General features: G+C 40.4%; 2 protein-coding genes across 5 annotated transcripts in view; one reads left to right on the forward strand and one right to left on the reverse strand.

Moving 5' to 3' along the window:
• Positions 1-11,988, forward strand: part of prepl (prolyl endopeptidase like) — an 18,385-nt gene continuing 6,397 nt past the window's right edge. The window contains exons 1-17 of one of the 4 annotated variants that reach the window (XM_081616687.1): positions 3-352; positions 1,362-1,490; positions 1,688-1,754; positions 1,842-2,013; positions 2,101-2,189; positions 2,551-2,680; positions 2,756-2,972; positions 3,643-3,834; positions 3,949-4,161; positions 4,279-4,454; positions 4,944-5,160; positions 5,676-5,825; positions 6,086-6,212; positions 7,200-7,288; positions 8,311-9,647; positions 10,651-10,770; positions 11,841-11,928. In XM_081616687.1, the coding sequence (XP_081472813.1) occupies positions 221-352; positions 1,362-1,490; positions 1,688-1,754; positions 1,842-2,013; positions 2,101-2,189; positions 2,551-2,680; positions 2,756-2,972; positions 3,643-3,834; positions 3,949-4,161; positions 4,279-4,454; positions 4,944-5,160; positions 5,676-5,825; positions 6,086-6,212; positions 7,200-7,288; positions 8,311-8,388 (2,178 nt within the window). In that variant the 5' untranslated portion in view covers positions 3-220 and the 3' untranslated portion in view covers positions 8,389-9,647; positions 10,651-10,770; positions 11,841-11,928. Of the gene's footprint in view, positions 353-1,361; positions 1,491-1,687; positions 1,755-1,841; positions 2,014-2,100; positions 2,190-2,550; positions 2,681-2,755; positions 2,973-3,642; positions 3,835-3,948; positions 4,162-4,278; positions 4,455-4,943; positions 5,161-5,675; positions 5,826-6,085; positions 6,213-7,199; positions 7,289-8,310; positions 10,771-11,840; positions 11,929-11,988 lie in introns of those variants that run through there. The other 3 variants (XM_008428731.3, XM_081616688.1, XM_081616689.1) reach the window with 3 other exon arrangements.
• The window catches only part of slc3a1 (solute carrier family 3 member 1), a 7,436-nt gene continuing 3,942 nt past the window's right edge, over positions 8,495-11,988 (reverse strand). The window contains exons 6-10 of the mRNA XM_008428732.3: positions 11,540-11,664; positions 10,672-10,873; positions 9,450-9,632; positions 9,144-9,269; positions 8,495-9,045 (exon numbers count right to left, since the gene is read on the reverse strand). Coding sequence (XP_008426954.1) covers positions 8,614-9,045; positions 9,144-9,269; positions 9,450-9,632; positions 10,672-10,873; positions 11,540-11,664 — 1,068 coding nt within the window. The 3' untranslated portion in view covers positions 8,495-8,613. The remainder of the gene's footprint in view (positions 9,046-9,143; positions 9,270-9,449; positions 9,633-10,671; positions 10,874-11,539; positions 11,665-11,988) is intronic.

The raw sequence follows: 11,988 nt of genomic DNA on the forward strand, positions 1-11,988 counted from the left end.
TTTCTGGCTGCGTCACCATGTCAGCTCTAGTCTGACAACGTTCTGTCGCTAACTTATAACAAATGTTAATTCATAACATAATTGTAAAAATTAACGCTTTAAATGCGCATATCCTTTCTTTTCAGCCTTGGAATATCAAATGCAGCTCTCTGGCTGTGATAGTGAGCGAATTAACTGAACGTAAACACTGCAATGGCTAATTATTAGTTCCGTGTTGGATATGAGAGTTTTACGTTCACTGCTGTGCTCCTCTGCTCCGCTACTCTGTGTTTTTCGTGTTCGTTTCTGGGACCGTATGGTTTCTAAACGGAAAGCATGGTTGTCCTTATCCGTCCAGCGTTGGTGCACTTCGGTAAGAATGTTCAGGGAACTTTAAAGTTCATGTTCACTGTTCGCTTGGTGTAAAGTTACCGAGTGCTCCATCATTCGGTTGTTTGAAGTCATTCATTATTCAAAGTGATACTTCTTTACCAAGTTGTTAAAACGAGTACTAAACCGAACAACAGATGGCTTGGGGCTGAAAGTGACGCCCCTTTTGGAGGTTACAGCCCTTTGCTAAAATTCTCACGCTTAAATTTTGCTTTCACCTGTTGTCATAATATATTTATAACGTGACAACGTTTAGCTGTCTAGGCTACAATCCTGTTTTTTATGGAAGAGTAACTAGAAGAAACCTGTCTTGTTTGCAGTTCACCAGAACCCACGTATTGGTCAAAATTGTCATGCAAAACTAGCATGACCCTGAACATCTCCATAAAAAATAAATCTGGTGGTGGCTGCATCATGCTTTGGGTCTGGCTTTAATTCACCAGGAACAGGAGCCAGAAACTGTTTACTTTTTGGCCTACATTCACAATGCTTTGTGCGATAGAAAACTAACACCGCTTCAACCATCTCCACAAAGAACCATCGTAGACTAGAATGCAGTGGACTGCTTAAGAAGGATGCTTTACTCTGAGTCTGTCCCATGAAATCCAAAGAAATTGTATTGAAGTTTATTATTGTTACAGTAATGTAAATCAGAAAGGGCACAAGGATTTAGGACTACTTTAAAGTATCTAAGAATTAAAGCATGATTTCATGCTGCTCATCTCCAGCCTAATGCATTTTAATAGATGATCACATTCACATTGTTTTGTTGAAATAAATATGTCCTTATTGGTTGTGCTTTTTTTAAATTCAGCAACATTAAAATAAATGAAAAAAATAAGAATTTTACTTAGTGAGTTTCACGTGTCTCTGTATCTTTTGCGATGAAAAGAAGATGTAATTAAGTCAAGGAGTGCCTTTAGGTTATTAATAGTGTAATGTCGCTCCCATCATTGATAAGTGTTTTTGTTTGGTATGAATTCTTACTTCAGGAAGCTTCTGGGTTGTCATCCGATCATCTGAGCTCTGGACCTGACAAATACCAGCAATTAAAGAAGCATTTTGTAAGGAAACTGAAGGCAACATACCACAGGTTCCACAGTATACCTGATTACTCCGTGGTAAGACAAGGTTCAGGGTTGTAATCATGTTGTTGTGGTTTACGTTGTAGTGTTTGGGTGATTAAACTGTTTCTGCATGGAGTTTCTCTCTGGGTACTCCGCCTTTCTCAAGTCGCCTAATCTGGATGTCAATAACTTTATAAATGAATAAAACTCCTTTTTACTCTTTCAACTTCCTGTGGTTTGTTCCGTTCCAGGTGTGCGGATGTCACCATGTGTACTTCATCAAAGCTGACGGCATCTACAGAACAGACAAAAGAGATCGTAAGCAATGAATGAACATATATTTTCATTGGCATAGAAATTACATTTACATAGACATTTATTCTTCCCCGTCCTCCATATTTTTAGGTACTGCAGAGCCTGAGCAGGTGTTAAATCTGGAACATGCATCGAGGGCAGAAAGGAGGACGAGAGCTAAGAGTGAAGGGAAGGTTCAGTGGACAATTCAGAGAATTCGTCTGTCTCCACATGAAAAGCATCTCGCTGCCACTCTGAAATGTTGTCACACAGAAGAGCTGAAGTAAATTAAACATGGAGGTGTGACTTATTCCAGAATGTTCACTGCCACACTGTAATTATTTCATATTTTTTTACTGTGATAATCAAGGTGTGTTGTTGTGAGACTTGGAGAGAGAAATATTTCCATTTTGCCCCCCCACTACATCCTTCTGGAGCTACAGAGCGTCTTCAGCTTTGGTAAATATTCGAAAATGTTTTAGAATAATTCAGCCGTGCCGAAGATTACAGAGTTAAAACAAAGTATACGTAATATGTAGTTGGAGTAAAAAATAAATACATCCTTTTTATAGCCAAGAATTGGAATCGTTTTCTGTTTTTAATTCATCTGTCCTATTTTACCATTTTGCCTTTATCTTTTTACTTCTGTTTTAGAAACTGGTGGAATCTGTAACATGTAACTTGTAAACTTAACGTCAGATTTAAAGGACAGAACAAGTTACCAATCAGATAATTTCAAGCACAGAAAACCTAAAATGAGTAGATGTAGAGATGCAGTTTGCATTGATCTTGACTTTTATGTTTACGTACATCTGTAAAGAGTGGGCGACGGATGATGTCCTGTTTTACACAACTCTGGAAGGCCTGAGCTCCAGCTCAGTGTTTCGCCTGGACCTCGCCTCCGAAGGCAGCGGCAAAGTAACGTCCGTGTACGAGGAAACTCAGCCTGAGTACGTGTTAGTGTAGCGTCTTTCTTCTGTGAAATAATCAACCAAGTAACCTAAACTGTACCTTCTTCCCCGCAGTGTGTTTGTGGAGGTCGCCCTGTCCAGAGACCGACAGATCCTCACCATTAACTGCAACAGTAGAACAAGTTCAGAGGTGATGCTGATTGATGTGACAAAGTCCCGTTTAGAGCCTTTTGTGATTCAGCCTCGTCAGCTGGACCTCCTCTATCATGTGGAGCACTGGAAAGGATCGCTCATTATACTGGCTAATACTGGGCCAGGACAGGAGTACCAGGTAGAGTTTCAACAGCAACTTATCAAAATGAATCTAAGAGAAAAAACTGAATATTTACAGTGATGCAAATTTATGTAAGACTTAAAAAAAAATATATATATATATATATATATATATATATATATATATATATATACCTTTGTCTGTTGAATGGACTCTAAAGCCTAATTATTACAGCTGATTCCTCATTTTGGGCTTTTAGTTCCTCTTAGATCAATATGTATATTGGGTCTGTAGTTCTGGTTTAGGTGCCAAAGTGTCAGCACATGGCATTTTTGAAAATTTTGTGTAGCTAAAATTTCCATAATCTGTACTATCTTAAGGTCTAATAGTTACACATTTTAAATGATGAATTGATTTAAGGTATTCCAAATGTTTTGTGCTTTTAACCACTGTTGGCTGAAGCAGGGGAATTTAGTGTCATGCTTTCTAGCCATGTGTCATTTTCCTCCCATTTTTCTATTTTGTTCTACTTTGTGTTTGCCACACGAAATCCTAATAAAATACACTGAAGGTGGTTAAAATGTGGGTATGAATACCTTCGAGACACTGGATGCTATCAGCAGCTACCTTTGATTTCTCCTAAAGTGCTAGGTTATTTCAAGCAACAAACATGTATATATCTGTTATTCTTGTTTCACGTAATGTGTGTCTTCTTTCTGCTTACTAGGTGATGCAATCTCCCACATCTGAGCCATCAATGGCTTCGTGGGCGTCTTTATTTGTCCCTAACCCTGACACTACAATCAAAGACATGGACGTAGTTGGAGACTACTGTTTGTTGGTTCTAAGGACACCAGCCAATGAACTCGCTTTAAGCGTGATGTCACTGCGCAATCCCAAAGAAACATACATTATAGAGGTCGGTGTGACTTGGAAGAAAACTCTTCTAAATGTTCTACATATTCTTATATTATTTCATGTTTTTGTTTTTTTTTTACTCCAGTAATGTTATAATTCTACTTTCATTTTTAAGCTCCCCTCCTGGGCTTGCTCTATTGAAACCAAGAAACTGGGCTTGGCAGACCGGCAAGACGTGTTAGAGTTCCTGTTATCATCTCCCGTCCACCCACCTGTCCCATTCTCGCTGGATCCTGAGAAAGGACTCCTGTTGTCAGACTCAGGAACTCAGGCCCACTCTGAGAGTCACGACAAGTACATCACCACACGCTTGAAGGCCTGCAGCCAAGTAAGACCGTCTTTACAACAAACTCACAGAGTAAACTGTTGCAAGCAGAGAGATGTTTCTGCTCTTGTCGCACCTTGACCAGCGAAAACACCCACTGCTGTTTGGTTCTTTCATCAGGATGGCACTTTAGTGCCAGTGACGCTCCTCCATGCCGTATCTGTGGAGGATCTGAGTCAGGCACCTTTGCTTGTACATGTATACGGAGCTTATGGTAGAAACCTCAGTATGGAGTTCTGCCCAGTGAGGCGTTTTCTGTTGGAGCAAGGCTGGGCGCTGGCCTACTGTCATATTAGGTAAGTCGTCATCCTTCTTGTGATTTAAAAATAAAACAAACAAAAAAACGTATTACATTTTTATAGATTATTTGCTATAGGCTTACTAAATGTTGTAAAAAGTACCTTTTATATCCTTGAGAAATCTGAGGTAAACTTAAAATACATTTTACATACTTGGAATGTTCAACAACTTTTAAAAAGTAGCATCATCTTCTATACATGTTATGGACTCTACAGAGTCAAGCTGGGAACAAAATGTTGCTGGAAGAAAATGTACTAAAATTATTACCATTAAAGACATTAAACTTTTAAATGTTTGGGCTTTGTCACAGTAACAAATGTTGCTGGACAATAAATTGACCAGTCATTTTTGAAATAAACGATAATATTGTTGTTTTTGTGAACATTTTCAAGTAATTTATGATTTTATGGAGAACACTTAATGCTGCACTGGAAGATACTTTGAATGTCCAGAGAAGAATTTTCTGGGGATCGTCTCTTTTCTAGAGGCGGGGGGGAGCGTGGCCTCTCTTGGCACAGACAAGCCCGGGTGGAAGGGAAGCGGAGGGGAGTGGAGGACCTCCAGGCCTGTCTCCAGAAGCTTTTCTCTTCGGGAGTCTCCTCTGCTTCACTCACGGCCCTCACAGCCTGCAGTGCTGGAGCCGTACCAGTGGCGGCGCTGTGCAACTGGAAGCCAAACACTATGCGTGCTGTGACGCTGCAGGTGAGATGTTAAACGTGTCAGGGTCTGTGTTTTCATCTCAGAGGTTGTCTCTAGTGAGGGCTAGGTTTCATCCATATTTAGGGTTAAAATATTTTACATATTGTTATTAATATAAAATATTATTATCATTAAGTATCTAAACTGTGCAGAAATTCAGAAAAACTAAAAACTTTTTTACATCGATCTATAGAAGATCTTTCACCTTTGGGGTATTTAGAAACATATAGAATTTGTATTTATGATCACAGTTCAGGTTAAATTTTACAAAATGTTACAGATTCTATAATAGAGCTGATCTAAATAGACTAAACTGGTCTATTTAAATCAGTAAGGTAGTCCTGTATCATCCTGCTGAATTAAAACTTCTATATCTTTCTGTTTTGTGATTTGTGGAACAAATAGTAACTCTTTTGTACTTAAACGAAATACAAATGAACTTAACAAAAAAAAAACTACAAGAAAAAAATGAGTGAATTTGTGTCTTGACCTGAAGGCATCCCTATATCTCTGTGCAGGCTCCTTTTCTCGATGTGTTGGGAACCATGGAGAAAGCTGCTCTGCCGCTGACTGTGGAGGACAGAGATGAGTGGGGCGACGCAGTGGGAAACCTGAATCACAGACACATCATCGCTTCATACTGTCCCCTTCACAACATCACTCCGCAGGTATGAAGAAGCTGCTTCCTCTAACGTTTCACTCTCTTAAACCAACTTCTGTGTTGTTCATTTTGTTACACGGCGCAATGTAACAAAAAAAAAACATGTAGAATTCACTTCATACATTTGTTCTTAAATATATGTTCATCTGTCATTTTCGGTACAGATAATTTCAAACCTTAAATTTATGATTTGAAAATCCATTTTCTTTCAACTCTTAGATATTCTTAATTTTTGTTTTTTTTTCCCATTCTTTCTGTGTGAAACAGCGCTACCCATCTATGCTACTGACAGCCTACAGCGGTGATCCCAGGATTCCTCTGGAAGGTGTCCTCAAATATGCCAAATATACAAAGAAAGCCATTCATATGCACTTAAACAGGGAGCAAAATGCAGGTACTTACAGACGGTCTCCGTTTTAATAATTTTCTATAATCGGAGCGCTACAGCCGCTGACATGTAAAGTGACAGCCATTTGTTTTGTTTGATGGTATACTTTATTCATATTTATATCAGAGTGCTTTTCTTGCTGTGAATCTTCTCCCTTGAAGCACACTGGTGAGGTTGTTTTCAGAGAACCTCTCCCGTTGATGTTTTAATGCTTCTTTTCGTTGGACGAGGTCGTCGGTGTAATTTAAATCCCATGGAGATTTTCCTTATTCTTTTAGGAGTCATTTCCTCTTCGATGGCGTTTTTATGGCTCTGGGTCATCCCCCAATAGTAGTGTCAGTGTGAAGGTCAGCAGAGGCAGCGCTAATAGATGTACGGGTGTCTGGGGGATGTCTTTCCACCATGTAGCATTGGTCACCTTGTGGTAAAACCTGTGCATGTGTCAGCTAATTGCTCTCTTTTTTTTTTTTTTTCCCCAGACAGGCTCTTTCTCCCTCTCACTTATAATCTTCCTTCAAGACGTCGGTGGTACTCCTTATTTACACCACTCTCTCTCTATCTTTGCCTCGTCTCCTCCAGCTTCAAATGCACATATTATCTCTCTCCTCCACCATTTCGCACCCCCGTTGTTCACGCACACACCGGGCAGCTTCTGTGCCTGTGCTTGTGGGGAGATGTCTCCCTAATCTGTCTCTCTGTTCTCCTGAGTCTTTGATAAAGTGCTGATGGCACAGGCGCACCGAGGCGGGTGGGAAGGCCCATTAGCATGGTAAAGAGATAGCGTATCAGAGCAAGAGATTAGACTCCGCAGATGGGGGAGCTGTCAAGGTCAAGACCGTACTTGTGAATCAGTCCGTGCCACAGAAAGGAGGAAGGTGGATAACATGGAGTGGGGCAGTTAGACGTAGAGATACTGGGTTCGCAGTGAGATGAAGGGGATTTCTAAAAATAGACCGTTTTCTTTTATCTTGCCTTTTGCTTTCTTTCCTTCAGATTGTGAATCGGCACCAAGCATAGTTCTGAACGTTCAACCAGGAGCAAACCATCTTGGGCCTGAAGACTTTGTTCAGATGCTGGAAGAGGTGAGTCAGAAAGAGAGAGGAGCAGGCAGGTTAAGTACAGAAACCATACTTCCTGATATCTAGAAACAAGCTCCTGTGACAGCTCTGGTTGGATGTTTTATCTAATCTTTCAACTTGTGATTGGTTTCCTGACACTCACCAATTATTGAATGCATTTTCAGTTGGGTTAAGATTGAAGCCTGTCAACAAACCTAATGTAAGCCTCCACTGTCCAGCCCAAAACCAGTTCTGATGTGTGTTCTGGGTTATTTCATCCAGTTTGAGCAATTCACCAGCACCTGGTTGAGACAAGTTAATGCAGTGATGTTGGGTTTGAAAGCCTCGCCTCCTCCAAACACCGTTGTTGTCTTTGTAGCACAATAGCTCGACCTTTGCCGTAAAACCTTTTTCCTGAAGGCATTCGGCTTGTCCATGATGGCAGTCATACTTGAAGGAGTGTGTTTGACTTTATGATAGCATCACAGCATCATGGGTTTGTGGCAGGAAACCAACCAATTTAAACGAGCTCTACCAATGCCGCCAAAGCCAGATTGAGGAAATTATTGCTTCTTTGAGAAAATCGACATTAAAAAAAAGGGGAAAAAAACAAACTTTAAAGACCATTGAAGTCCTTTGATCTTTCTACCCTGGAAAAGAACGACTGAAATGTGTTATTAGAAGTTACAAATTACTGCTAGGTTACTTAATTCATGCAAATAATGGTGTAGATCAACTTCTGATCTGCACCGTACGATTTAGGGAAGCTTTTAAAGGGCAATATTTTGAATATATGTGTTTTAAAATTGAACAAACTAACAGGTGTTGTAATTACATTCATGCTGAAAAGCTTTACAAATCCGTAGCTGTGGAATAACTGGTTCAGAATCATGGAAATTAAGAGATTTTTCCATATTTTTTTAATGTACCACACCAATGTGTTGAAGTTCAGCAGGCATAGATAATACTGCATATTGGTCATAATTTGGCTAAACTTTTACTTTCCATTAAATTTACAAAGAAAGTGTGTTTTCTGCCTGACGCAGGAGGCTTTTAAGCTTGCGTTTCTATTCACGGAGCTGAACCTGGACCCTCCACAACCTCGACGCAAGAGGAAGAGATAGCTCAGCTCTGAAGAGGCAGTAAGGAAAGCAGAGCTGTATTTGCATCACCATGACGACCAAGTCTTCCACTCTGCATGTGAAAAAGAAAGAAATCACGTCCAGCGAATTCATCGACAACCGTTTGCTTTATTGTATTCCATTATCCCCTCTGAATCAAGACACCTCAGGACAACCTCTGTAAATCGATTTACGAGAGCGTACAGTTTTCGTAAATGCTAAATTGCGTTAGCATTTGTAAAGAATGCCAACAGTCTCCAAATAGCAGGCCTTCTCAGAGACGTAGCACTGTGCAGGATGGCTGGGATGGAACCGAGTGTAGGTGGAGTACCGAATGACTAAACCCTCTCCCGCCTCTGTCTGGATGCGGGATTTCTGGAATACTTTCTGGTTGTTGGCTGTGTTGGTGCTCATCAGCACTCGGAGCTCGTTGGGCAGCTCCTTAACAGCAGAGAGATCCGTTGTGCTGGATCCTCTGCCGAAGTTAATCACCATGAGGTACGCTTCTTTGTGCCCATCGAGCTCTCTGAGGTAAGAGAAGACGTTGGTGTCGGAGAGGACGTAGCAGAACCAACCGCGCAGAAAAGGGAGCTCCGACTGCCGCAGGCCGTTCAAGAAGCGATACTGAGAGAGAACGGAGCCTTCGTCTTCCTTCTGGACCTGAGGAGAAAGAATGGATGAAAGAAAAACCAGTGAGACGGATATGAGAATTATCTTTTACCAGGGGTTTTCTCAGTGTTGTGTTAGATGTCGCATACCTCCACGTTGACGGTTTCGTAACTGGGATGCACAGGTAACCAGGTCTTGTTGGTTTGGGTGTTGAAACCCGCGTTTTTCTCACTATTCCACTGCATCGGAGATCGCTCGGGGTCCCGACTGAGACTCTGAGGTCAAAGAATGCAAATGATTATACTCCAGTTGACCTTATACACAATAACTACAGCTAGCCAACAGTAAAGCCTACTTTACTTGAACCGTTCCTTTGTTTTTGTAATGCCATGAATTAAAGTCATATCTTTGTACACGTGTTTTTAGTGTTTGTTCAGGGTATGGACTCTACTCACCACGTTGTATTTCCCAGCAGGGTCTTGCACTTGGCTTTGTGTGATATTAATGTTCTCCATGCCAATCTCTTCGCCGTAGTAAGTCGTCGGTGTGCCGGGGAGGGTCAGTAGCATCAGGTTGATGGCACGAACATACATCCGACCGGCACTGGAGCCGATTCTAGGCCTGTCATGGTTTCCGACCTGGTTGCAGTGGAGGTAAGAGGTGGAGAGGCGAATGAGACTGAGCTGAGTGGATCGCAAAAGACTTTACCTGATAGGTTTTAGTTTGGAAAAAAAAATCTTAAGTTAAAAAGCCTCGAGAGAAACTTAAAAGTTGTGCACCAAAAAAAAAATTATAGATGCCCCCAAACTGAAATTTATGCAGATTTATTTAGATTTGACCTGCTAATACTGATTCCTAGCGTGACCCTGTGGCACTCATGGCGGAGAACTGATCCTCCATGGGCAGAGCAGTCATCCTGCGCTTGAAACATCAGTTCCAGCTTCCTCCCATAGCATATGTTAACGTGCCTCTGAGCAAGGCACTTTACCCCGAGTTTTCTAAGAATGTGTGTATCAATCTATGAACATGGGAATGTTTGTGAGTGTGAATGTGTGAAATCAGCCTTAATGTAAGGCGCTTTCAGTTTCCACGCACCACCAATTTGGAGCGAACTTCTAGAAAACTTGGAAAACTGTCGAAACACTGAGTTCCTTTAAGTCATAAAACAAAAACCCACCTGTTTATAGCTGCCTTTGATTAGTATTAAACGGATCAACATATATGACCAAATGTGAGGCTTATTGCTTGCTTCATAATCGGTTACTGTATTATGTTTTTATGGTATAAAGCACTTTGAACTGCTTTGTTGCTGAAATGTGCGATACAAATAAACTTGACATGTCTTTTAGAATGCTATATATCTGCACTCGGTTCACTCAACGTGTACAAGTATTAAGAAATCTCATTTGAATACCCGGGTGAGAAAATAGATGATCCTTATCCAAACCAACTGCAGCATTGATAAGGACTTTGCTGTTCATGATCATAAATGCTAAAAACGCAACATCATCTTTGTTATCATGAACACGCGGCTTTTTCTTCTTATCAGAAGAGAATCTGGATCTTATCTTTTTTATATCTATTTGTACAATGTTGAATAAGTTGCGACACACTTGAAAGGGCATCATTTGTTTTTTGTTTTTGTTTTCCTTCCAGAAGAATTAAGTGAATATTTACCACCCAGTTGGGCCATTTTCCGCTGGGCATGTTGGACATCCAGAGGTCAACCAGATGTTTAGCCCACCAGCCGCTGGTGTTCTGAGGCAGGTCCAGCAGGTAAAAGTTGAAGGGGAAGTCGCTTTCTTTTACTAGCGGCGTTCCGTAGTACATCATGGTCTTATCTACCTCTTCATAGTCATAGGATTCTGTCACCATGAACCTGCAGAACAATAAAAACCCAGGTTATGTGTGAGATGATACACAAACTAAGCTGCCATTTCTTACCAAACTGTTCTGATATAAAAAAGTGAAATCATTAAGTAAATATGCCTTCAGTCTTAAACCTGCTGAAAATATGCGCATAACTCCACCCATAGTGCGTTGTTTTTTATGTTGACCATCTTTTATACTTTAGGCAGCTATAAAGAAACCAGAAATGATCTTACGATCTAGTTTATCGGCCTAGTGTGTACTTCTGATAAGATCCAGCCATCGGGGAATACTGTATTTATAGAACAACTCAGAACTTTAAGATACAATCAGAAAGTTAATTTATTTCAGTGATTTTAAAAGTGAAATCCTATAGTGATTCATTACACAATGAATCACTGTAGTTTGTGTTTTCTGTTCATTGTAATGTTCATGGTTTGCAGCTGATGAGAAAACAACATTATTTTTCTTAGAAAAAGAATCTTACATAAAACTACCACAAATATTTTCTTACAAATTATTATGCTCCAGCCTCTGTTTGTGATGAATGTCTAAAATAAGCTTCCCTTTTTGAATGAAATTACTGAAATAAACTAACCTTAATGATGAGGGAATTTATCAAAATGTGCTTCTACTTCAATGCGCAGCTTTTTAATAAAACAGCATGTATTCCTACCTGTATCTGCCAGGTTCTCGGCTGTAATCGTCCATCACTGCTCTGAACTCTCTCAGCATGTCGTGCAAGCCCACCTGGCTGGTGGTGTAGTCATGATACAAGTCCCACTCAGTAGTTACTAATTCCTGAAGTGCAAAAACATTACAGAAAATTTTTAAACGAGACGGTAGAGTTAAAAAGCTTTGCACTTGCAGAAAGGATTCTGTTTTCCAGGTTGGATTTTCCAGATATTTTTGTCTGACTACTGGAAATTAGGGAGGGCTTGTCTCTAAATCAGACTCCTCTCTCCGGCTGGTTTCAGGTTGGGCTGATGGAATGCAAGTAGAAAACAAATACAAGACTCCGACTTTGAAGCAGAACCGAGGGAAAGTTTTCCTCTAGCTTTACAGGTGAACCTTTTTTTTGTTTTTTTAGAACAACTGCAAGAAAGAAGCTCACTTTTTGTTAAT

The sequence above is a fragment of the Poecilia reticulata genome, chromosome 15, assembly GCF_904066995.2.
Source record: "Poecilia reticulata chromosome 15, P_reticulata-male-v2, whole genome shotgun sequence".
Lineage (NCBI taxonomy): Eukaryota > Metazoa > Chordata > Actinopteri > Cyprinodontiformes > Poeciliidae > Poecilia > Poecilia reticulata.